The sequence below is a fragment of the Accipiter gentilis genome, chromosome 10 (genome assembly GCF_929443795.1).
Source record: "Accipiter gentilis chromosome 10, bAccGen1.1, whole genome shotgun sequence".
NCBI lineage: Eukaryota > Metazoa > Chordata > Aves > Accipitriformes > Accipitridae > Astur > Astur gentilis.
This window is the reverse complement of record NC_064889.1, coordinates 32,897,419-32,922,807: the sequence shown is the minus strand read 5'-3', so window position 1 is coordinate 32,922,807 and position 25,389 is coordinate 32,897,419. Positions and strand designations below refer to the sequence as shown.

The 25,389-nt window shown below is 43.5% G+C and overlaps 2 protein-coding genes across 11 annotated transcripts in view; one reads left to right on the top strand and one right to left on the bottom strand.

Annotated features, from left to right (window-relative positions):
- The window catches only part of RECQL5 (RecQ like helicase 5), a 39,485-nt gene that overhangs the window by 4,313 nt on the left and 9,783 nt on the right, over positions 1-25,389 (bottom strand). For 7 of the 9 annotated variants that reach the window (XM_049811738.1, XM_049811740.1, XM_049811739.1 and 4 more), the window contains exons 9-15: positions 4,483-4,710; positions 2,891-2,990; positions 2,349-2,385; positions 1,502-1,560; positions 1,281-1,354; positions 703-796; positions 90-230 (exon numbers count right to left, since the gene is read on the bottom strand). In XM_049811738.1, coding sequence (XP_049667695.1) covers positions 90-230; positions 703-796; positions 1,281-1,354; positions 1,502-1,560; positions 2,349-2,385; positions 2,891-2,990; positions 4,483-4,710 — 733 coding nt within the window. Of the gene's footprint in view, positions 1-89; positions 231-702; positions 843-1,265; positions 1,419-1,501; positions 1,561-2,348; positions 2,386-2,890; positions 2,991-4,482; positions 4,711-25,389 lie in introns of those variants that run through there. The other 2 variants (XM_049811746.1, XM_049811747.1) reach the window with 2 other exon arrangements.
- On the top strand, positions 7,968-19,793 carry SMIM5 (small integral membrane protein 5). Of its 2 annotated transcripts, XM_049811749.1 has the most exons (4): positions 7,970-8,551; positions 15,152-15,295; positions 16,948-17,101; positions 18,527-19,793. In XM_049811749.1, exons 3-4 carry the CDS (start codon positions 16,975-16,977, stop codon positions 18,646-18,648), a joined length of 249 nt encoding a protein of 82 aa, XP_049667706.1. In that variant the 5' UTR covers positions 7,970-8,551; positions 15,152-15,295; positions 16,948-16,974; the 3' UTR covers positions 18,649-19,793. The 2 variants fall into 2 exon arrangements, with proteins under 2 accessions (XP_049667707.1, XP_049667706.1); XM_049811750.1 differs by lacking the exon at positions 15,152-15,295 and having other exon boundaries at positions 7,968-8,551.

Here is a 25,389-nt window from a genome sequence, read left to right as displayed (position 1 = left end):
CACAGAAAGGACTTAAAATAAAAATATAAAAAAGCAGATACACAAAGCACACCATTGCCTCCTTGTCTATCCTATCTGTACTCACTCACCGAGTAAACCTGGGATGCAGGGAGGAAGTCTGCTTCTGCTGGAGACCCAGATTTTGTTTCCAAGCTGCTGCTGCCACCAGTTCCAGACCCAAAGACTGAGAACAACTCTCCTTGTTTTGACGCTTTGTTGATTTCTGCTACCTGAAAAGAGAACAGAAATATTCTCTAGTGGCCAGAAATCTTTATGCATTCCCACCTTTGCACATACTAAAAGCCATAGTGGCAAAACAAATGTCTCCCCTGAAGAGACACCTATCTCAAGAACAGAAACATCTTCAGAGAGACTTGTGGCAACCAGCTAACCTAAACCAAGGCTTCTCTATGGTCAGCTACAGTCTGAGAAACTCCCTGTTCCCTTTATTGCTAGACCTAGAAGACATCTGGATAAGCTTGCACTGGTATGTAGGTTTCCAGAGCCTGTAAAGTCAACAAAGGTGTGAAACCATCGTGATTCTGGGCCCTCATGGAAACAAAATCAAGAAGAAAGATTCAGAAGACATCCAAGGCAAAGCAGAGCTTCTCCTTCATCTTTCTGACACAAACTCTACCCTATTTCCCCTCAAGCTGAGGCCACACCACCTTCAAGGGAACAACAGCAGACGTATGGCCCTACCTTCTTTAGCACAGTTGCCTTGTATGAGTTAGCCATTTTACTGGTTCGGAAAGCTTCATACTCCAGCTCCACAGCACAGGCATGAGGGTCTGACCTGTAACACAGGCTGGGGTGATTTCTGGCAAGACACACTTCTCTATCTGCAAAAGGAACACTAATGCTTAAGCATCTCCCAGAAAGCACAAAATTCACTCCCTCTGGTGCAAGAATAAGTGATAACTTCCAATTAAGTCCTAAGGGAGCAGAGTGAGTTGCTGGAGAATGGCAAGGGTGGTGAAAACAGTTTTAAATCAAAATCCTCATGTCCAGTTGCTCAGTTTGAGAAGTACACTATCCCCATCTTGTGGGTCAGGGAAGAATTGCGACTCCTAGGATCGAGCTGATTTAGCTGAATCAGACACAAGAGTCCTCCTATCTGATACTGAACATCACTACAAGAAGGATGCTGTTAAGTGAAACTACATCCTTGGACCAAATAACTTAAAAAGGCACTCCCTGAGAGTGGTAATGGTGCTTAGCGAAGGGTAGGCCCTGTGTTAAGGGACTCAATATGCTACCCCTTTTCTCTCCTCTCATACCCTTTTCCTCCTGCTGGAACCTTTTGATTGGTGCTCAAAGCTTCTTCCAGCATCTTCAAGCAGTGTTCCCGTCCCTAGGAAACATGGGATACTCAGACATGCTCTACAGAAGTCATAGTGCCCCTTGGACTTCTATCCCTGAAGGAGTAAGAACAGGGCAAGCAGAATCTTCCTTGTTCTTTGCAAGTCAACAAGACTGAACATTAACCAGCCTTTCTTACCTTCACTGTGAGCTTAGAGATTCTCCTGCTGAAGGCATCTTTCAAAGGACAGTCTGCACCTACCACAGAAGAGGCAACTTGGAAAAGGCGTCATAGCAGGGCTAGGGCTGATGGAGAACATCTCAACTGTCACTGGGAGGGTGCCCGTCCAGTACTGCTTGGCACATTCCTCCCTGCATAGTTACCCCAAAGACCACTACAGTCACCTTTTTTACCTGGAGAAGCTACAAACACCAAAAGAGTAGGCAGAAGCCAAAGTAAGATTTTTCTCCCTAAATGAGAATGTCTACTTTGCTAGTTTATGACCAACAGCTTTCCAAAACCTCCCCATCTCAGGAAACCCTTTTTCAAGGAATCACAGCTCTTAAGAAACTCAACTCTTTTCCACTCCCCACAATACCAACCAAAAAAAAAAAAAAGAGACTGAATAGAGTAACATGAACTACAAGGTATTCTTTTACAATAGTGTAAGAACTGTGTTGCTAGACAGGGCCTCACGTAGCATGGTTACAAATGGCAAGGTTTTTCAGCAGTTTCCTTATAGCCCAGTTGAACACTGCTGCATAACCACTGCAGAAATAGCCTACAAAGTCAGGTTAGACAGAGTTTTCATTCTCTCTTGCTTATTCGGAAAAGCTGTTCAGAAAGATGCATTCCATACCTTCACCCCAACCAAAGCTAAGCTCTGATCCATCTCCTCCAGCCAAGCTTTCACAGCCAAAAGCCTAACCTCTGTGCCTAGGGATTGATACCTCCAGTGTTGATGCTATACAAATTACACACAGCTGCAAAATACAAGACTTTCTTCTCCCAGAGAAAACCACTATAAATCAAAGAAGATATTTACTTGGAGGAACAAAATCATCCTTTTCTGGTTCTTTGCCCTAGAAGAAAACAAAGATCAGTCAAACATTTCCATTCCTGCAACACACATGCAGGTCTAGAAGCACAAAAGACACATTTTATACCCCTGCTCCAGGGAAAATTAATGCTGAAGTTACAAAGGTACTGAAAAGGCACCAAAATGGGAGGAAGAAGACAAAGAATGCAAATCAAAGCCAAAAGTTCACCTTTACTATAGGAATATGCAAGAGAAGCTGAATGGGGAAATCTGTTTTTACTAATATCAGAGATATTAAAGACGACAGGATCCTCTTAATTAGCACTGGAGAGAAGTCAGTACATGAGTAAGCTGCATTTCTTTGTATTACAGGACTGACCCAAAATATGGAGAACATAGTGAAAGCAGAGGTACAAAAAGTAAAAAACAGAACAAGCAACAGCAAGATGCAATAATTTACTTTCATTAGTGCCAGGAAGCCTTTACATCTGTAGGACAAGCTCACAGCAAACAATCTGTGAATCTCTTACAAAGGGATACAAACTCACTTTGCGCAGACTCATCTGCTTTTTGTAGAAGTTGTTCCACTCCCGTTTCCGATTCTCTTCATTGGCTTCATCCCCATTCCCACTGCTTTCTTCATCATACCTGGATAAGGCAGGAAAACAAGAGAAACAAACATTTCTGTAGCTGCAGCATTAACTGGGGGACAGGCTTTGGAAAGCCTAGGTCATCCCAGTATTTACAAAAGATGATGTATTTCACATCCCTTCTGAACAACTCTTAGCTTTTAGTTTCACTACCATCCCTCAACCTGGACAGCAGTTAATGGATTTGTGAATTGCATGAACTAGTAAGCAGTGGCATGAACTAGTAGCACATAACTAGTACTCGGAGAATGGAGGGCTCCGTTTCAGAAGCTCTGCCAGATTCTCCCATGGGGTTGAGGAGTCACTGCATTGTGTCATGTCCCACATCTGTCAGTCACTACTGCCCTTGGAGCAGAGATGGCAGAAAGGGCAAAGCATCCATTCCTCAGCCTCAGTTGTTCACAGACTGTTATATTAAATGAAATCTCCACCACTAATACACTGAAATGCAGCAGCTGATTCTCACCAGATGTAGCCAACAGTTTACTGCCTTCCACAGCTGTCACAGCCAAAACCTACAGGTATCATAAATCAGAGCTTTAAGGCTGTTGACTATTACACCTTCCAAGGCAAAGCTACAATCAAGTCATGGAGACATTCAATAAATCAAATGCAAACACTGTGCTGCACAACAGCATTGGCCGTGTCTTCTCAGGTCCTGAGATCAAACACGGGCTTAGGTCACAAGCACACCAGTTTCCTCCGACTCAGCTGGACTTGCCTGAAGAACAAAGCTACCAGTCTCAAGCCGTTTAAGGTAAAGCAGAAAGCTAGGCCAGCTGACAGCGCTGTGCATCCTGGCAGAGCTTCACAGGCAGTGCTATAGTAATATAGCAAAACTTGCAGCCTGACAGAGCTGCACAATCACCGCAACTCAGCCAGAGAACAAGGAGGAAGAGAAGTTGTCAACTCCATACTGCCAAGCATTTTACAGAATTAATCATGTTTCCCACTGCACATCTTCTTTTTGCTGTCAGCCTGATAGGGAAACACTAAAATTTAGCAATGTGCAGAAGTTGTTGACACTGGCATTCCATTACATCCTCAGTGATGACTTAAGTCCTGTCAGTGGCCCTCCAGCCTGCTGGCCCACAGACAGCTATACTAAGTCAGGAATGAACTCTGGGCCATGTCATACTTTGTTGTCATGTTGTTCTCACTTTAAAGATTTTTGATTCCTGAGACTGTGAATGGGCTGAGCCCACTTACCACTTTCAAAAAATTTCAGGCTAGTTTCTTGAACCAGTTACATTCTGAAGGGCAATTCTTAGGTCAGTCAAAACGGCTTTTGGCTCTCTGGGACATGAATGTGATCAAGGCTGCCAAAGTGTGTGGAAAATGAAATTCCAGCTCCTGCTGCCAGGAAGTTACAGGAAAATACCACCACACAGAAACATGTGCTGTAAATAGGAGTGGCTGGGCCTGCAGCTGGGAGATGCTTTCTTCTCTTATAGCCCGCATGAACTGAGTTTGAGCTACCAAGTACAGACCTGCTAAAACCTCTGCAACCTCTCCTCCCGCCTTCGTACAGCTCTGGGTCATAGCTATCCCAGGAGGAACCTGTGGGCCCAATGCAGGTTTTGCTCCAGCTGTTGCTGCAGCGCTCCAGTGACTCCAGTTGTCTTTTCACTGCCCCTGGGTTCTTGCAGTAATCACAGCACTTGTTACAAGGTGGGGTGACATCGCCAAAGTACTTCGCTATGGCAGCATGGCGACATCTAGGAAACAAAAGAGAAAAAGATGTGGTAATTATTTTTATTGGCAAGAACTCCACCCTCCAAATGCAAGGTGTCTTTTGATAAAGACCTGAATCTTTTTTTTTGCAGGGAATGCCTATTCCAGCAGGAATTACAGCAATTTAAGCCCTGGAGCAGAACTAGGGTTCTGTTCCTGGCACCTTGCTTAAGGTCTCTCTGCCTCCACTTCCTCACATGCAAAACAAAGTGGTGTCAATCTCTTCTGCCAAATACTTTCACGTCTTTGAGATCTGCAAAAGGCAAGGTGGATGAAATATACAGTTATTAATCCAGCACCATTGGCCAAATATATTCAATGTCCAATCAGAACAGCTCTAGGATAAATATGTAAAGAGGTCCTGTTGATCCCTACACCTCAGAGTTCAGAGTATGTCTATATATTTCACATTGGAGATCTTCTAATTTTATTATTCGTGGTTTGAAGGTGAAGAAATCTACATTTGAAGAAACAAGAATGTAAATTAAGTCACAGAAATACAGTCCAGACTGAGATCACACGGGAGCCCTATTCAGATAATACAGCCCAGGTCTCGATCTGCTAACACATGCTTTAGATCAGCAGCCAGAGTTCGGGTAGAGTCCTACATCCATGAAAACCAGTCCATTTGCTCATACGGTATTGCACAACCAGTTCTACCAGCCTTAGCAAACTAGCCATGTGAAGATGATTAGATTCTTCCAGGAATCTTTAAAAGATTTCTGGCAGACATCAGTGCTTTTGGATATGTAAAAAAGAGTTTAGTGACAAAGACATGCTCATTAGCAATACAGACAGGAAGTAATTTCTCTTCTAGAACACTCCCTAACTTAAACCAGTGAAGACACTGATTTTGCTAGAGAAAGAAGAACCAGGTGGCTACTTTTTTCTTCTTATTTTTTTTTTTAAGAAAGCAGGCAGAATTTAGAGGAGCTTTTTAGAACCTGGGTTTCACAGCAGAGGTGGCCAGTTGTCTCTTAATCAAAATGCTGATACCAGATACACAGAAACACTTCATCAGGCATTTAGACATCAAATCCTGCAGCCAAACAGTAACAAAAGTTATTTTAGAAGAGAATTATTTCACTGCAAGGAAGAACAAAGTGGAGATTTTGCTTCTCTACCAAGGAGTGCCCTAGTTGGCTTAGCAACTTTACCTGCAAAAAATGGGTCAGAGAGGGGAAAAGTAAGAGAGTGAGCACTTAATTTATTCTTATTATAAACCCTTTAAGGCATGTCTGAACTTGCCAGAGATCTACCAAACACAGTTTGCTTAACTTGTGTGCGTGCGTGTGTGCGTCTGGGGGGAACATAACTGTATGTCTACCAAAGCATCACAAATCCTGCAAGGGTCTACAGCAGCAGCTGGCTCACTCATTCCCACGGCCTGGGATGTTAATTTACCAAGCAGAAGAGCGAGTGAAGCAGCAAAGCAGCAGGTTACAGACTACTGTCGCCATAGCAAAAGAAATGTGTGTGCTGAAGCGCGAAGGACCTGGCGCTGCTCAGGTAAGGAGGGCTGCAACAGCGTGACGTTGCACCGCATGGTCTAGGGCACTGAAAGCCTAGAGAGGGCTACTACAAAGCTGGCTTTATATCCCCCTGCAGAGCTGCACTGACTCAGTCTCGCCTTGCACTCAAAGAGCTCCTTTCACATGGTGGGGAAGGGTGGGGGGACCGGGATGGGGACAACACATTCGATCCCCTTGTCCTGCCTTTCCAAAAGAACTACTGGTGCTGCCTGTCCTGCCAATGCAACGTGACTATAGAAATGTCAGCGAGCTGCAAGTCAGCTTTTTGTTTCCCCAAAAGAAAACAGGCAGGCATTCTCATTAGTCCATGTCTCTTTCTTTCACACGCACTGATCTGTATTAGAGTTAACCCAGGCATACAGTAATGGTCAAGCCCTCTCCTCACTCCCTACAGCCTACTCACCAGGCTTATGCTGGGGAGGGACAACCACACACACCTTTGTCCCTTAATACAAACAAAAGAGATGCCCCAAGAGAGGGCTTTGGTGGAAGCAGAGATCTGCCCTTAAGTCACTGGAATTTAGACTTCTAGTTTCTAACCCATCAGGCTTGTACAGCCAAGCCCTTTCCATCCAGCCTCCTGTAACTGTCTGCATCTTCCTGCAGAATTACCCACATCGGGCCCACGGCCCTACTTTAGCCAACAGTGCTCAGGAGTTGGGTCATAACGGAAATTCAGTTACAGAACTAAAATTGCAGTACTATAATGAAAGTCAAAAGGCCAAAACCAGAGTTACCAATGAGGATTTTGGGGATAACCACTGGATTAATGCTTAACTGAACACAAGAGGTCCTGAAACACAGTTGGGGTTATGCATTAACATGTGGTAGGAAAACTTCCTGAGTCAACCGAGCACCTGACTAATACCTACAAGATGGAGAGCCGATTTACAGAAATTAATGGTAGTTTGTATTATTATACATATTCTAAAATTATTTCATCTTTTAAATATGCAACTGTATTATTTGCCTCCCTCACCCTTCAACAGGAGTATGTATGAGCTGACCATTGATCTTTAAAATGTCTAAACAAAATCATTATTTCATTTCAGACATCCTACCCTGATTTGACATCATGGGAGAGGATGAAGAGCAAATAACAATCAAGTTTAGTAACATGTTTTTGTCTGTGGCAATACACTTCAGGAAAGTGCTAAACTGACCACACTGCTGCCTGCACCATGCCTCCTTTTGGTACTCTTTGCTTTTGTACACCAGGTAAAACAGGAGCCCTATTCCTGCAATTAGTAGAGCAGATGGACAGTCAGAGAAGCAGCAAAGTCACATATCCTAAGAGAAGCTTTGCCTCTCCCAAAATATACCATAAAAAAGCATTCCCTTGTATAAGCCAAAGAAGGGTACACAGCCTCATCAGAAGTGCCCCCCAAAAAAAACCCAGTGAGTCTTGGAATAAAGCCAAGAAATGAATGCATTAAAAAAGACAAAAATCATATGAGGACAAATTAGTTGCATAGAAGCCAGTTGCTGAACAAAAGCCATTTAATGAGCTTTATCAAATAGAAGATCAAATTATGAGGTTGATGAGAAATTATCATTTTGCACCTGTCTGAAGGCCTGCATCCTTTGTAATATCATCTGAACTTCAAGAACCCTCTGAGACAAGGCAGTGGGTGTCAGCTGTCCCCAGAATACAAGAAGCAAAACCCACAGCATCAAGAGAGTAAATGACTTCGCCAAGGGCACGGAGCAAATTCACCACCCCAGCATCATCCCTGCTCCCCTGTCAGTGGCAGACCGTGCTGCACTGTCCTTGAGATTTCATGCTCTGCCCCTTCAAAGAACACAAGAGAAAAGCTCCTTCCCGCGGGAGTCAGGAGGAAACTGGGCAGCATAAAGAAAAGTTAATTGCTTTAACACACCCCCAAACCATCGCAAGGAGAGAATCAATTCAAGTCTCACTCCAGAAGAAGCTGTAATTAAAAGGAAAAAAAAGAAAGGACCTTGCTAGGAGGAGATGCACGGAGAAAGCGAGCAACAAGTGCTGGCACTTAGGCACTCCGGGGAGCTCGCACCAGCAGCGGGCTCGGCTGCGGTGGCTCCTTGCCGGCCGCCCGCCCTCCCTCTCTGGCACACATGTAACACGAAACTTCCTATCTCCAGGACAACCAATAACAAAAAAAAGGCAGAGACAACAGCTGGCTGTCAGCAGCAGAGCAGAGAGGAGCCGAGCGAGGAGCGAGACACAAGCCAGGATGAGCGGAGAGATGACGTGAAAGTTTAAGAAGACAGAAAGAAAAACAAGAGGAGAAGAAGAGTTCGTGGCGCCGCTGGGGTAAGGCTGAGCTATTGCTGATGTGCGGTCAACCGTAGCACCTTAACATTCAGCTAGTTAGCAAGTAGCTGGAGCTTTTGTAGCTCTCTCTATGGTGAACTGCAGAATCAGCCATTGAGCAGAGCTTGCTAGCCTGAATTTGTTTGCAAGGGACACTCAGGAGCAAAGGTGGCGAGAGAAAAGCTTTTATTAGGGCTGCAGAAAGCTGTGCTGCAGCCGTACTGCTAACAAAAGGAGCCAGCCTGCAGTCGTGCATTGCTTCCACAGTCAGAGCAGGAGTAAGCAACTTCTCTGCTGATTAGAAAGGCTGGCTGCTCATTTTTCTGTTGCTGTTAAGGAATGCGACATTAGCTGATAAGCAGGTCTAGCACAGGGCATTCTCCACGGTGATGACTTGATATATTAATACTTAGTGTGGACAAGCAAGCTGGTCTGCTCCTCTGTAAGAGTAGTGTGTGCCACTAGCGAGTAGCTGCCAGCACAGGAAAGTGCATGTGAAACCAAGTGGGTGCCAGCCACAGCATTTCTCCAGAGCTCCTCCCAGCTGGAGCTAAGTTTTATCCCCCAAATCCTGAAGCAGAGAGCTTAGAAAACAAACCCTGGTTGGGGAACTAGCATACTGTGCAAGTTAAGCATCTGTGTCCAATAGAAATAAATGGAAAGATTTTACACAGCTTCTAACGAGCATTTTTAAAAAAATCAGCTAGTGTATCAGGCACAGATGCTGGTTTACTATTCAAAACAGCATGAGAAACCACTGCTTAGAGAGAACACTTACATACGCATACATCGTCTATGGTTTACAGTAACAAGACCGTCAGGTCTGAATGCATGAGAAAGGAAGGAAGAGGAAAAGGATCCCCCAATACATGAAATCATAGAATCATTTAGGTTGGAAAAGACCTTTAAGATCATTGAGTCCAAGCTTTGGTTTTACATAGAGAGGTGTCCCACGACCTGTGCTCCCATCTCTGTTTTACTGCTGGGTACAAAAAGGGGGGCTGGCAAGGAGACTGACCATGTAAGCCCCTGTTTTCTGCCATATGAAGCAGATAACTCCATTTGGAAGCTCTTACAGCTCCTAGCACTGAGCTGGGACCCCTTGCCTCTTCCAGGAGGCACATAGGCAGTCAGCTGTTTACAAACAGGTAGGGAGAGAGGCAGAAAGCCAATTCTCACAGAAAGATGTCTTCCCGACCTTACACATGCCTGTAGGGAGGAATGTTAAGGATCAGGTATTTCCACTTCTTTCTGGGGAGGGCAGGTCTTTCTGACCTACGTGTTGTACAAACACTGAATTGGAACTGCCTGTGTGAGAAGACGTAGTAGTTAAGACCCACACGCCTCCAGTCTAGCCCTAGGTTCAAAGGGGATGGGAGGGAAGTTTCCACCCTGCTAATGAAGGGTCTCTGTAGGTTGTTTGTTGCAGTTAAGACAGTTTCTCAAATAAAGTACGGGCAAAACAAAGTTGGGGGGGGGGGGGGGAAGGGAGGAGCGAGGGGAGAAGGGCAAGAGAGGGAGGGAGGTAGAGAAACAATGCCAAGTTTTCCTCGCCAAAAGAAAATCTTAATGGGTTTGGCTGAGGGCTTGTCCAGCCACAGCCGTGTTGTACATATGCGGGGGGGGGGAGGAATAAGCAATATGAAACACATGTCTGGATAAAAGAAGCAGGACATGGCTTGTGTTAACAGCTGTCATAGTGCACAGGCCTCTTAGCCTAACTGCAATGCAAAAGCAGTTATGGGAGTGGAGGTACAAAATAAACCAAGTCTGATAGAGCAGATCCTTTCTGTAACACAACCCCCTGACCCACACAGCCTGCAGCGGGCCAGTGAGCAGAGCTGCACACTGGACGGCAGGGACTGTAAGAGAACTGGGTGACGAGAGGAGCACCCTCCCCTCGCCTTGCCTCCGTGCAGGCTTTCACCACTACCCCGCACAACCACAGCTGATACAGTTCGAAACAGCTTCTTCTGAGGAAGCAGCTGTTGTAGCCCTCAGTTCTGAGTTCCTACACCCAAGTGGCATCTTTACTAGGATTAGACCAGCATATTTCAAAAAAACTCAAACACGCATGTAATTTCTGAGACCTGTAGGTCTGAGACCAGTCAAGGACAGGGCACAGAGGTGGCTGAAAGAAGATGGAGGTGTTCCCAGCACCCTCAGGGGGCTCCAGCTGCCTTACCTCAAACCAAACTACTGATAGATCCCAGTATGTTTGTGAAATAACTATTTACAAGGCTTTCACAGGCACACAGCTACCTCTGTCAGCTTCCTACAAAATGGTTATTTTGCTAATATTAGAATAGACTTTCAGGCTAGATTCAAGCATCAGCGACCCTAAAAAAAGTTCTCTTGTAGAAGAGCTAGAGGTTTATTTTTAAAATTGACCTTTCACTGGATGGCTCTGTGCTTTGGTTTCCCCACTTAAAAATGGGACTAGTAGTGAGGAATTATCTCATAGGGTTTTGTGGACTTGTTTGTGGGATGGACTGGAGAAAATCAGGGTGTTCTCTAGAGGTGTAGAGACTCTCACCTCAGTGCTCCAATGGGTACCTTGGCTACTGAAACTACTATTGCAGGGAATTCAGTGCCTTTTTATATTAATCTAATATTAGGTTGTAGGGGAGGGAAGGAACATATATGGTGCTGCCTCAAAACCAATCTCCAAATAGTGGGTGGTGGAGATGACAGGGTATTCCAGCCAAATGGCTACCCAGTCAGGGCAGCTTTATAATCTGAAAGAATGCATGGCCTTCTTTTCCAGACCAGCTGACAAAGTCAAAGCTTTTCTCCCATGACATTGAGCTGCAATTTACCAGTTTGGGTGTGTGCTGTTAAAAGACTGAATTCTCTTGATACTGGAAACTATTTTCATCTGTTTGGGAATGAATTATAGGTCTGTCTGGCTCTGCTCACTCCTGTTTTAGGAAAAAAGGGCTTGTCTGTGAACTATAGTTAAGATTCGTGTGGCTGGTCAACTACAGTCATGGCAGCAAACATTGCAGTAACAATGACAAGGGAAAACCATGCACCGATAATATGACTACATTTCTATAGCCCTTTTCATCTCAGAAGTACACTACAAACTTAGAACAATAAACAATCGTACAGCAATTATTACACGTTCTGCCAAAATGCATCTAAACTGTAACAACACCTAGCAGACCAGCACTGTTTTAGGACAGGAAGCATTGCAGACCTTATCCGTACAAAATCAGAGGCATGTTTCAGGAACCAAGAACAAAGCTGGCAGGCTTAGGAACTGGCCAAGCCTTCATGTTCTTAAGAAAGTGGTCAAACACAATCAGAGTTTATTTTGAAGTTTTAGACCAGAATAAAAAGCATCCCCTCCCCTTCAGCTGCTAAGCACTCTCCTTCCATGAATCTGGGATTGCCTTCTAAGATTTCCTACCAAATAAGCTACCACAGTCCATACAGGCTTCCCATCCCTGTACAGGTCCAATTTCAACCAACTTATTTGACTTGGAGTAAAAGCAACACAAAGTATTTGCTTCTGCACAGCCACAGTCTTGGCGAAAAAGTCAACATTGCAATGAGAATGTTGCAATGGCATTCTGCTTGCTTGGACACATCAAGGAGGTCCTACTTTGTAAGGTCTCTTGAGCACTGCTGATATGGGCAATGGGCTCAGTGGAGGATAACCAACTCACCTTCACTGGGACTTGCTGCATTAGGACTAGAGGCATTGGCAGCTTCAGGGTCTCCATTTTTAGATTACTGTAGCAACAAACCCATGCTGGCAAAAAATTGCAGAAGGAGCACAGTAAAACCAATGGATTGGGAGGCCATGTCAAGAGAAATACACCCTGTAGGGCATGACTGAGTAAGGACCAACCAAGAGTGGAAGCCATGATTTCATCCACTTTCATTGTAAATGGGCTCAGTCACTGAAGTGTAACAAGCAGTTAGCAAGCAAAGGTCATTTCATTTTGTAACTGCAACAAAACCAGAGACTTACTGTCTTTCTATCTAAAGATTTCAGAACATGTTAGAGACTTGGACACACAACAATTAGCAAACAAACCTCTGATGGTGGTTACGTGTTCTGCTACTTTGCAGAGATGAAGTCACCCAGCAGAGGGATGGGATGACTTATCTAAAGTCACACAACCAGTAAAGATCACTGGCAGGCCAGGAAGACTGCCTGCATTTACTAACTTCCAGTCCTGGGGCTAAACCACAAACTGAAATTCACGTTCTTTGCACTGAAATAGGCTGCTGAAATGCCACCAGGGTTATGATTAAACAAACGTCTCATTCCTCAGCAGTAAATTTAAGCTCACCCACTCCCTACAGTTCAACTTTTGATGCACCTGTGTAGACACACAGAATACAGCTTTCCAAACCAAAGACAGACCAAAAAACCTAGATCAATTAACATCAATTCCAAAACACTTCAGCAACTTGACTAGGTTAAGGCAGACAGAGGAACATGGGATGAGGGATGTGGGACCCCACCTTACGTGGTCATCTGAAAGCTCTTTTTCTTGCTTGAAGCCTGGAAGCTACCACACATAGCCAGTTGACAGTACAAAGAAACCCTGACCAAGGCCTTTCTCTTGAATGTCTAGATTGAGGCCTTTTAATGGTTTTATTCTCAAAAGGGCTGAGCAGCCAACTTCTTTGAGTGCTTCAGTATGGCGTAAGTCCATTAAAACAGTTCAGAAAGATAATTTCAGGGCTATTATGGCAATTTTCACAGCTTTATTCAGTGGGCACAAGAAGATGAATCTGCATTAAAAACAAGTATTAGTACTTTGTGAGAATCTAAATCTACAGTAGCCCTAAACATAGGATGTTTCTTTGGTTTTAAAGGATCATCTAATCCTTGCAACTGAGCTGCACACCTGCAGATACCAGGCATCCCCCTGCATAATTTACTATGCTCTCTCTTTTCAGTCAAGCCTAACAACTCATGGAAAATGGCAGATTCCACCTTTTTTTTTCCCTCACAAACAAATAAACCCAAGTTAGAAGATTTGTTTTATTCTCTCCCCTGCCAGGCCTTGTAACATAGAGGAGGGCAGAAAGGATTGATGATCTAGTCCCACTGGGAACACCTGATAGATGACTTATTTTTTAAAGAACAGCCCGAAGAGGAAACAGCTGAAACCACAAATTTCAGGCTGCCACCCCACCCCAGCAGGAACTTCCAAATTGCCTGTCACAAGACATCAGCATTGTGTTCACTTTCTTTTCTATGCAAGTTTCTCATCTTGCCTCTCTTCACCCTATTTTCACTTCATATGATCTCTAGCTACAGCTACGGAGCAAAAGTTCATGACATGAGTCTCACAAAGCATTATGAACGTGATGTTACACTGCGGTCATTCAGCATTTCTTCTGTGATGAGTTCCATCAGCTTTGCTGCCCTAACAGCTATGTCTCCTCTGCTCTGGAAGGTTCCCATCCTCAGTGGATGCGGTTTTGAGAAAGGACAATGAGCAAGGAGAAATTCCCAATTGAGAGAAAGGCTGGCAGACAATTATATTTGCTCCAAACTCCAGAATCTGTGAGGTACCAACTTAGGTGGCTGTTCTAGGCTCTAGAACAGGATTCCAGTCTTGGAAAGTAAACTGTCAGTTAAGACCTACAACCTTAAGTTTCAAATTTCTCAGGACTTGCCCATTTTAATAATAATCATTACAGTTACTGCTTCAACCAAATGTCCTGCACCACCTGGCCTTTACTACTGTCAGTAACTAGGAGCTTACTTGAATACAGTATAATAAAGAAAAGGAATTCTTAACAGCTCCACTCTGAAAATTTTAAGTAATATCTTCCTCAAGTACAACACAACAGTGATGACAAGGCAGATGCATAAGAGAACTTAAGTCACACAGCACTAGCCTTACCCTTATGCTGATCTCTAGGGTAAGATCATGGTTCTGCTGAAATCAATTGGAAAAAGATCACAATCAAAACTAGTGCTGACCAAAGACTTTATATCGTAAGTAGAATGGAAGATACAAAAGTCCATGAATATAACTAGCTATTAGAAGCAGGGGGGGGTATACTTTTTTTTTTGAGAAGTGATTTATTCTTCACCCTTTTGCTACGCTCCACAAGCAGAAATCCCAAAGCAGTGAGAGCCCTTGGAACCAGTGGGCAGTCAGCAGTGCAGTCGAGCAGAAAAACATTTGCTTCCTCACAAGTAGGTTAGAGACTGCACCACCGACATCAAACTTTGTCCATGAAGTTCAAACCAAGGTAAACAAGCAGAATTCCTTGCAAGTTTTAGAATAAAACCTCCTTCACTTAGCTCCAGATCAGGTGTCATGGGGCAGAGGAGTGTCCATTACTGAGGCGACAAGCACTTATCATTTTAGGCTAGGCACTTTGCTAATCCACGTGGAGTTCTACAATCCTCATCAGTAATTTTACACTGTATACCCAAACTTCAGAAGCCTAGCTCTTATGCTTGCTGCTTCTCATGCAGCCCAAAGCATGGTACAAAAGGTTACAGCAGATTCCTTGCTAGAAAAGCTTCTGGGCAGGCAGAAACACCTCCAAAGGGAACAAATATTTTCAGAATGTTAGAGACAGACTTTTTTTAAAAACGTTTTTCTTCTACAGCCAAGAGCAGAAAACACAAATCTCTTCACCTCTGCCTGCACCGCCATCTCTTGGAATGGAAACAAAACTAGAAACCTGCTGACACAGAATCCCACAGCACTGTGCAAAGGATAAAGCAGCCATTTCTGGAGCAGCTCATTTGGGGTATGGCCATCATCTGGAAAGAACTATTTAACCCTAGTCTCAAAAGTGACCTTTTCAGTTCAAAAGGCCACAGCTATGCCTCCCTGCTAAGTTGCACTGAGATCTTTCTGTAGATGTAGATTTTCCATCCACCCCCACCCCTAGGAAACCAGCTGGTTCCGATTTTTATTCCTTAGCTTGGATTTAAAAGAACAAAGAAAACCCTTTTTGAATTGCATAAACATACAAAATGTAATTTAACTTGGCACTCTAGTATTTAAGCCCAGCATGCAAAGAAACAGCCAAGGTCTCTATGTCCTCAGTGTGTTTAGAAAAACTGAAGTCCAAGCATCCATTTGTTTGAGTAACCAAACCAGATGTGCAGTAATGAACTAGCTGGCTTATTCTGGAAGTACCGTCTTGGTCACTTGGCTTTGTGTTATCACCAAGAATAGGATATTAAATCACAATGTTCAAGTCCCATAAAACGGTGCTGACTATTACAACACACACAGGCTAGTACATTCTGATATAATAAAGACATAAGAGTTACATGTTGACCTGTCCCAACACTTATTTTAGGTGAAACTATGGATATTTCTCAAGAATATCCTCTTCTAGTTACTGACTGAAGCAGAATTTGAACTTCCATAGCTCTCATGCAAGCTTGTTTGTTGCAATGCCTTCCAAAATCTTCCTCACAGGGCAAAAGAACAGCAAGTATCGGTGGCAAAACTGAGGCACCTAACTTTGACTAAACTAATAATATTTTCAGTAACAATAGTTCCTGGTGATCATTCTTTCTGAGAATAAAGAAGGTATAAGATTACTGAGCAGGGTAGGAGGGATTAGCTCCACCAGGGAGGTGTTTCCCCAACAGATCCAGGGGCTTTTGCTTTGCTCATCACCAGCAATGATGGGTGGACATCCACTGTTCAGTTCATATACTGCTCCATTAGAACAGACTGTGGCTTAAAAGAAAAAAAGCTACATTTGGCTTACCATATAAAACTTGCATTCATCTGTAAGAACTTGAAAAGCATCCAGCTGTCCCCAGTGAACACAGACTTTAGCTCTTAATATCACTATTCAGTAAAAACAGTTGAAAAAAAACATTATGAATGGTATTGTAGTGAGGTGTTGAAGTAAGTGCCTTAGTTTTTGAAGGGGCTTTCTGTAGCTGAAAGTGCAAGAAGTCTTCAAGGGAGTCTACTTTGCATTGCTGAGTGAAAAACAACTGAAAACTATGTACCACTGGAGTTCAGCATTTGGAAACCAAGTCAAGTTAGAATTGCATTTCTTTCTGGAAGGACAAGTTAGCACAGCTGGAAAAAAAAAAAAAAAAAAAAAAAGACTTTCACTGAGTGAAAGCCAAGGGCAGGCACTGTCCAGTTCTAACTCTATGCCTGCTGAAATAAGTGTCCTTTCAGAAGAAACACTGTTTTGCCTTTGCTCAAGAGTGCAGCTGACAAAAGCACCCTCAAAGCCAGATTTTGAAATTAAAACAGTGCCAGAACACGTAGACAATTAATAGTCCTCCACCTTAGCTACTGGGAACAAGGACTGAGACCAGATAAACTTGTTTTCCTTGTGATCACCAGCTCTATAAGAAGGCTGGCAGCTTATAGCATTAGTCAGTGAAAAGGTTTATTCTCTATTTGGTTCTTCTACAGCATAAAGCCTGGAGAGGTTGAGCCAGAATGTCTTCTGAAGGCTTTCTAAAGGAAATGCAAACCATTGGTGAGAAGTTTCTCCTTAAGCTCCAGAAACTGCCCAAGGCTGACCCGGTGGAGATTGTGTCCTTTTGTGTGGTTCTTCTGTTTATTGGTGAGTTTATCAGTGGAGGCAAAGGGGTGTCAGAATGTCTCGTCTCTTCTACAAGGGCAGCTTGCTCCACAACCTTTGTTGGTGGGTTGGTGTTGTTGGCAGTTGTTTTCCAGGCTGTGCTCTGAGGCCCAGCTTAATTTCTAGGTAATTTTTTTAATACTCGGTGTGTATCTCTACATGCATGCAAAGCACAGTGGGCAACAGTATAGCTTTGCCCAAAGCTCTCATATTTAAGCATTAGTTTAAACAGCAGTATTTTAACCATCCCAGAGCTGCAGCAATGTTTTGATGCATAGGAGATAGTTTACAACAAATGGTATTAGGGCATCTCACTGCCACAGAAGGCACCTTAAGTCTGAGACTCTGAGTGTCATTCCTGTGCTTCGTTCAGTGGAAGCCAGCATGCTTCAGATGAGCCTATTTATTCTCCTCTGGTAATGGCAAGATCCCTCCTGCTGTGCTGTGTGGGGATGGCATGAAAGGAATAACAAAGAGCTACTTGATCATAGGGGGTGAAGTTTGTTTAGACAATGGGAAAACAAGCAGGAAGGCAGGCAGGCCCTCCCCCTCAAAGAGGTACACTTTGCTCCCAGCCAAAAGGAAGGGTGTGTATCCAGCCTCGACACTCCTCCCTAGGCTGGAATTCAGAGAGACGCACCTGCTGCTTTATTTTTTTTGTACCTACAGCTGGTTCCCCACAGGTCGGGTAACCTGGCAACCCAGCTCCAGACTTTTAAGGAACACATGTGCACACACACGTGCATGTTCACACACTCTTATGTGTCATGCAGGATAAAACATGTCATCCTTTTCTATGCCAGATAAACTAACATATTTCTCCCAACACCAACCATTATGTCTAGTGTAGAATAATAGCAAGTTAGCCCACTGCTTTGTGAAACAAACCCCCTCCATTTGAAGTATCTATTTTTTCAAGTTAAATACAGAAGAAAGAGTAAACCCGACCCAGTCACGAGCATCTATCCTCATTAAAGGGTACACTGCACACACTCTTCAGAAATGCAACTGCCAATTTGACTAACCAGATCCTCTCAAACTGCTTCTGACACAACTATGGGAGACTTGGATCTCCATCCTTTCCAGGCACACAGCTCTACTTGGTTACTGCATGTTGTCTCTGAAACAGCAGCCCATTAAGCAGGTAAAGAGATGGTTTGGTACATAGCTCTTAAGGTCAGGAAATATCTGGTAATGCTTGTTCAGATTAAATGGATAACTAATAGAAGGGAGCAGGAACTTAGGAGGAGGGAGGTGGGGATGTAGAGAAAATAATAAAAAAAAAAAAATCAGTAAGAAACCAGGCTTTGTTCATGCTGCTGCTCACCAAACTTGGAAGAGACATAGGGTTACTCTGCAGTGATTGCTCCTACATCATGAAGCAATATCCTTTGCTTCTCTTTCCAGTTACTGTTCTGCTGCTTATGATCATTGCCTGCAGTTGCTGCTGCTATAGCTGCTGTAGCTGTGACGGACGTACTGACCACAGACGTAGGAAGATCCAAGTCCGCCCAATTGCCCATTCATGATGTGCAACAAGAGGTGACACAACCTACTACCGAGGACATGCATGGACATCATGATTCAGTCCTATGGGAGTGACTGTCTACACTAGCTCACTGAAAATGGCAATAACAATATTAATTAATATGACTCAGAGGACCAGAAATCATAGCACGGAATTCCTTCTTCCTGTGACAACCACTACTGGGCTCCGTGGTGGGACCAGAAAGGTAAAGCTACTTTACCATCACTGTCTCCCTCTTCTGGGGTGTGTGTGTGGGTGGTGTGCATGGACACATGCTGCTGAGAAAACAGACACGCTTTCCCAGTGACAGCCCTGCAGCTGGGCCAGCCAAGGATTCCCTTTGTGAGCATGGAGCCACAGACCAAAGCAGAGAACACATACACTGCCACATGCTAGGCAGTGCCTACTCTCTTCACAAGTGGCTAATCCACAAGGATGATGCTGGGCGCTAGCAAAACCCACTGACATCACTGGGAGGTCCATATGCTCAGTAGATCTTGGATCAAGCCCAAACCTGCTCTCTCTAAAGCCACCTGCAACAGACACGTTTAGCTGAGATGTCTGCTGAAAACAACAAATTGTGGACCTTCAGATCCAGATGTGCCGGCTGAGGCTCTGAGTACAGCTGGTAACAAATGCTCCCTGCTTTATTTCATTGGTGTTGCAATGATGTGAAATTGCCAAAGAGAAAAATCAGATCACGTGCAATACCCTTTGTAAGCAGAAAGATGAAAGCAAAAGGGAAAAACTCACCAATGCTGTGGCTTAATTTGATCATTCTGCTGCTGAACGTGCTCCTTCCCCACCACCCACCATGGTTCTGCTCTACTGCTTATGGCAGGTGAATGGTTCTTACAGAGCATTGGAGTTACAGGAGATGAACAAATCCCTATCCTTACTTGAGGGACCTGTGTGCCTGACTCCCTGCACTGTGTGCAGTTTATTTTAGTGGATATAAACGTTATGCCTAAGGTACGTTTTTTAGCATACACAAAGGCATTTCAGAGGAGTGACATACAGTATGGTAATTGTCACTTCTGGGTATACATGCAGCAGCTGACAGCAGGCATTGTGACAAAGCAGAGCAAAGAATGGGTTGTATGGCTGAAGTTAACAAGTGCAAATAAATCGCTTTTCCATGCTGCAGCCACTGTGTATGTTTGGTTTACACTTCGGTGAACTTCAGAAAGGGATTTATGTAAGTACAAGGCTATGGCAGAGGCCACGACTTTCATAACTGGGACAGCCAAACAGAAGACCATCATACTGCAACTAACTCTGTAAGCCACTGGTCCTTCAGCCCCAAATGTGAAACCAACCACCTTTATGAGAAGGTATAAAAAGTTACATGCATATAGATAAGTCATCTTCTACCCTTGTATTCCAACTGCTAAGTGTAGAGGAGTTGAAGGGCTTACACATTATATACCACAGACAACATCTAACTAGAAAGAATAGAATCATCAAGGTTATTAACAGTGGGCTTTTAAATATTCTTCACATTTCAGAAGGGACAAAAAAATGAAAACTTTGTAAAGAAACCTCTTTTCTCTGATGCCTGCACCCAAATTAGTAAAAAGCACTTTACATCAGTAGCTTCTGATGTATTTAATGCACTTTAATTTTTGCAAAGAAACTAGATTTAGGTACTTTGCATTTTTGTACTGCTGTACATTGGAATATATCTGTAGCCAGCAACACAGAGAATAGTCTAAAAATGAAGAAAAAAAATTCCTCAAACTTCCAATGTTACTTTTCAATTAATAAAAGGAAAACTTTACAGCAGAAGATGAGGGTGTTCCTTAGAAAGTAAATATTTGAGCCCCAACTTGACAACTGCTAACAGAAGACTGCACTAGTATGAGCTACTGCATGCACAGTTACACTAAGACTAACAAAGTGCTGGCCTTTATTATGCTGTCCCAAGGCTTTCACTCCCAATCAATATGTTAGGGTAGGATAAGCTCAAGTGTAGCATCAATTTACTCTAATCAACATTCAGAGATGCATCACACTAACCTCTCTGTCAGATATATCTTTGCTCATTTCACTTACAAACAAGTGCCAATCAAGGTGACATAGGAAGTCTCAGAACCTCTTTTGAAGGAGCCGGGCTCAACAGACATTTCTGTATCTCAGTCACAAGACCTGTGAAAGAACAGAGCTTTCTTTCCCAGCTTGTGCTAGACAGTGCCAGCCAACTACAGGAATTAACAGAATCCCATTGAGAAATGTTTCAGCAGCATGGAACCAGTCTGTGCTAACACTCAGGAGGAAGCTCAGCAGGCTGGAAACATACCAACAACTGACAGGTTGCTGTCACTAGGATCAAGCTGGCAGGCCTTATCTCAACAGGAAAAGCTACAAATACATGTTTCCCAGTGGTGTTACAAGTTAAACCACTGACACATACCAGGCAGGGGGACAAGAGAAATGGCTCGTTTTATCTCTGCCACTGTAAGTTCCTGAATTAGAAACAGAGAATGAACACAGCACTGTTAAAAAAAGGGAAGGAGAGAAAATTAAACAATTCTCTAAAGAATTCAGGTGGCTTTCTGGACCACAGGAGCAGCCATCACATAGAGAAGGGGTCCCTAGACTCATTTCTACATACTTGCCTGGACCTCATAGGCCTAATGTTCTGCTTTGTTCCATTGTACTCAGCTGGACTATTCCTATACTTGGTATTTAGATATGCCAGTTGCTTGCCTGCGCTGGGTGGGGTCTGCTGCCTTCTTGCATGCAACAGATCAGGTTGGCCTGAAAGATGCCCAGCAAATCCCCCGCTTATTGCAGCTCTTCAGTTTCTGTTGACTAGAAACATGTCAGTCTCTAGGTCCCCACTCACCACTCACACAAGCTTTTGTGGTTTTGGCTTCAATCATTACCCACATAAAGGGATCTGGAACACCATAAGCACTAGTGAGGATGGATCCTCTGTGTTTGAAAAAGCAGAGGGAGATTCAGAAGAGCACAAAGGCAAGACTGCTTCAAACACAGCAACTTCTGTACATGCTGTGAAAGCCTGAGTGAGCCTAGAAGGAACTGCCAGGGAATAGTTACTTCAGACCTGATGATAAAAGTATTGAAATAGTTTCTTTCCCTCAGGAACCTAAAAGAGACAGTGAGGACAGCCTCTCCAGCAAAAGTGGTTCAAGTTTTACTTACGACTTAATGGAATAGCTTCTATTCTGTAACATCATCCCTCTGGTTTCAAAGTGATTTGCTTGGCTTGTGGAAAACAAGTTTCCTTTTATACATAGACAGTCTCACACACCACACACTCTTCCTTCTCCTCACCCACCTCTCTCCAGCACCATCCCTCTGGTCTTCTTCAGTTACAAAAGCAACAGGGAGTCAGTTTTATTGCAGCTAACAGTAGTGCAAGGTTCTGTAATGAGTTTATCCACCTAAACTATCACAATGAAGTTTGGACAGGAGGGCAGTCTTGTTCACAGTCTCATTTTAGAAATGGCAGCCTTCTAATGGAGCTTACAATACAGATCGAGTCAGGATCCAGAAAAGACAAGACTCCTCTCTGCCACAACCTGCAGCCTTCCCAAGTTAGAGGACATAATGGGCCTTTACAAGCACTGGAACAGGTACATGAGTAGACAAAGCCACAGAGAGGAAGAAATGTCTGAGTGACAGCTGAACTCGGTCTTTTTCACTAGGCTCAAAGCCTTTGATTAGATTAGCCACACCTTTGCAGGAAAGTCAGCTGTTAATCATTTACTGCCCTACAAACGGGCAACTTCCATATTAGCTCTACAAGTCTCCAGGTGCAGTAAGAAGGTTCCTCACCATAGGCTAAGCTCTCTTGGAGAGTGTGCAGAGAAGGCATCAGAAGCAACATTGACTGCAAACACAACAGCTTCAGGTATTTATAAAATTGCACACAGCTCTCTTATTTCAGTAGGTTGACTGCGGTTGGCAAAAGAGACAGGAACTTTTTAGGGTGTACAGTCACACAGGGTTTCTGCCTTTGGGTCTACAGAACTGGTATCTAGGCTGCCTCCTTTTTTAAAGGCAAAGGAAGCTATCCAGAACAGCTTTCATGTCCTGTATACCTGTTGGTTAGAGACTGGGCACGGTGATCTGCCATTATTCCAGAAAACAAAGCATGAACTGAATATATTTGGCTGCTAAGAAAAAAACCTTCAGCAAACTGAAGTGTGAGCTTGTGCTCCTAGTCCAATGTGACTTGCTGAGGATGAAACCCGCTTTACATGACTAATCCTCTTCCTTACAATATTAAGGATATAGACATAAGGGGCAGCAAGTCAAATAAATTTTCAAAAATAACAAAGATCTCTTCCTGTATAATGTCTGCACAGTCATATTTGAGAGAGTGTGAGAAACAACCCATCCTTTCCCTTGAGAAACAAGGAAGCTTTAGTAAAACCACAAGATGCTAGCAAAGAGATGCTGGATGTTCTTTGAAAAGCTGATAGCCAAATCATTATGCAAATTATCAGTGAAAGAGCAAATGTGTAGAACCCACTGAGATCCCAGTTTAAATTATTGCTGAACCCAAGTACTCTATGGGAGGAAAACTTATGCTTCTATTTCAGAGCAACAGAAAGCATTACTAAAGCAAACTCTGTTAAGAGGAGACCTTTTTTAAATAGCTAGACTATTATAAGCCCTATGAGAGCAACAAGTTGTATGTGAAGATCTTTGCTTGTTGTTGGTGGGATTTTCTGTCTGCTTGTTTTTAAATAAGTGCTTATTTAATCTCCAGTGTGTTCTCAGAGTTTACGTTCCCAACTCCCTTTTAGAGATCTTTCCAATGGTATTAAGCAAGTTCTCCCACTGAATACTTGTCTTTCATGTATAGGCTGTACAGTTGACAGATGAAGGTTCATACTGAACATGCTGGGAGAGACACTGTATTATATTATTCAAAATATTGATAAACTAGGATCAAAATAGATTTCAACTGCCAAAATCTTGTAAAGCCAGAAGCTTTCCTCTTTACATCTCTGTAAATCTGATTGTGAAACTGGCCTCAAGCTATCTTTCTTCTGGTTTATACTCCCATTTCTGTGAAGGGTGACTCCCTCTTTTGGAAGAGGGATGCCTGCAGGCACAGACAACATGCATGCCTACACTGGTTTTGGGACTGTGGCTCAGAGCATCAAGAGGATACACCAACATCTGATATTGTTCTTGTCTACCTCCAGCAGGGTGGAAGCCAGCATGTCGTCAGTGCAAGAGGCATCCTCAGTTCTGGAAGACCTAAAGAGACTGATTGCAACAAGTGACTGGTCTCTTGGAGGGCTAGTGGTGATCGGCACCTTCTGTCTTGTTTTTGTTGCTCTCCTCTTATTTGCTGCCATCTTTGGGTGCTGTTCATCTCCAAGGCACAGAGTCGTGTATAAACAGTGAAGCTGAGACACAGTACTTCGAGCCCTGCAGCTAAGCAAGAATCAGCCCAGCTACAACCTGATTGTGGTGTTCATAGAAAGCTTTCTCATCTTCTCTCCCTGAGTGGTTATTTCTCCCCATGCAACTTCCCTGCATCAAGAGCAATGCACCAATGCCAACAAGTTGTTCTGCAAATCCACAGCAAACTCAATACGTAAGGTTATCTGTATTCAGGAACTGCATGACTAGCCAAATACCAAAGTCAACTCATCTCTGCCTGATTTTCATCTTTTTAAACCACTGGTTAAGGGTAGCAAATGGTCAACCACCACCTAAAACTGATAAAGATGTCTTCCACTGCTGCAGTTACATGGGTTTTTTTCCATCTTGCAAATGGGCAAGAGGAAACTCTGACCAGCAAAATCTTTGTCTAAATCCACTCTCTAAAAGCAGCTTATACCATTGTTCTCCTGTCATACTCGAACAATAGCCTAAATATACTATGCAAAAATGTGCTTTGCCAATATACAAGTCTGTCTTTATTTGTTCTTATTTAGAACCTTGCAAGGTCAGAGTTTCAGGCTTGCTTTCACTGTTTGAATAGTGAATAGAACTGTATTAATTCAAAATGTAAAAAAGAAATGCAACTTAATGTTCCTTTACATAGCATCTTAGTCTCCTGTACTGTTATGAGCAGGGAAGCCAGTCAGTGGTGCTGCAATATGTGACTCTGGGATGCATATGGCATGTTATACATTAGGAAGAACATACCAAGCTGGGGGAGGAAAGAAAAAGTACGGGAGACATTATTTCTAATTAGGTCAGTGATATTCCCTTACAGAAATCTCTCCTATGTACCCAGTGAAATCCTATTTCCATTACTATTCATCTGAGCAAAGGAGAATGTTCTGTCTGTCCTTGCTTGGTTATTGTGTCACTGCTGCAGTGCAACTCTAGAGAAGATCCTCACTTCAGATAGCAGTCAGGCTCTTTACAGCATGCATGAAATGGGAGATGCTGTAAGATGGTTACATGGAGCCTAACTTATACGCTTTACAGGGATACCACCCTGGAATGTCCTGTGACTACTTCTGGCTTGTGCAAGGTTAGTTTGGTGATCCCAGTCCAGTTTTCATGGCACTAGTGTCCATTCCAAGAAATGACTGTCACGACTAACTCTACTGATAACCAGCTTAGGAATCAAGGAGTAATAGATACTAAGACGGGGTTTCCTGAGGTTAGCATGTGACCAGATAGATACAGCTGCCACTCAGATTATACAAAACCCAGACACAAACAGCCATCTGGTCACTCTTGCTGTGAGCTGGTAACACACACCAGAAGGAGCCGAGCTGCTTAGCCAAGTAAGCGA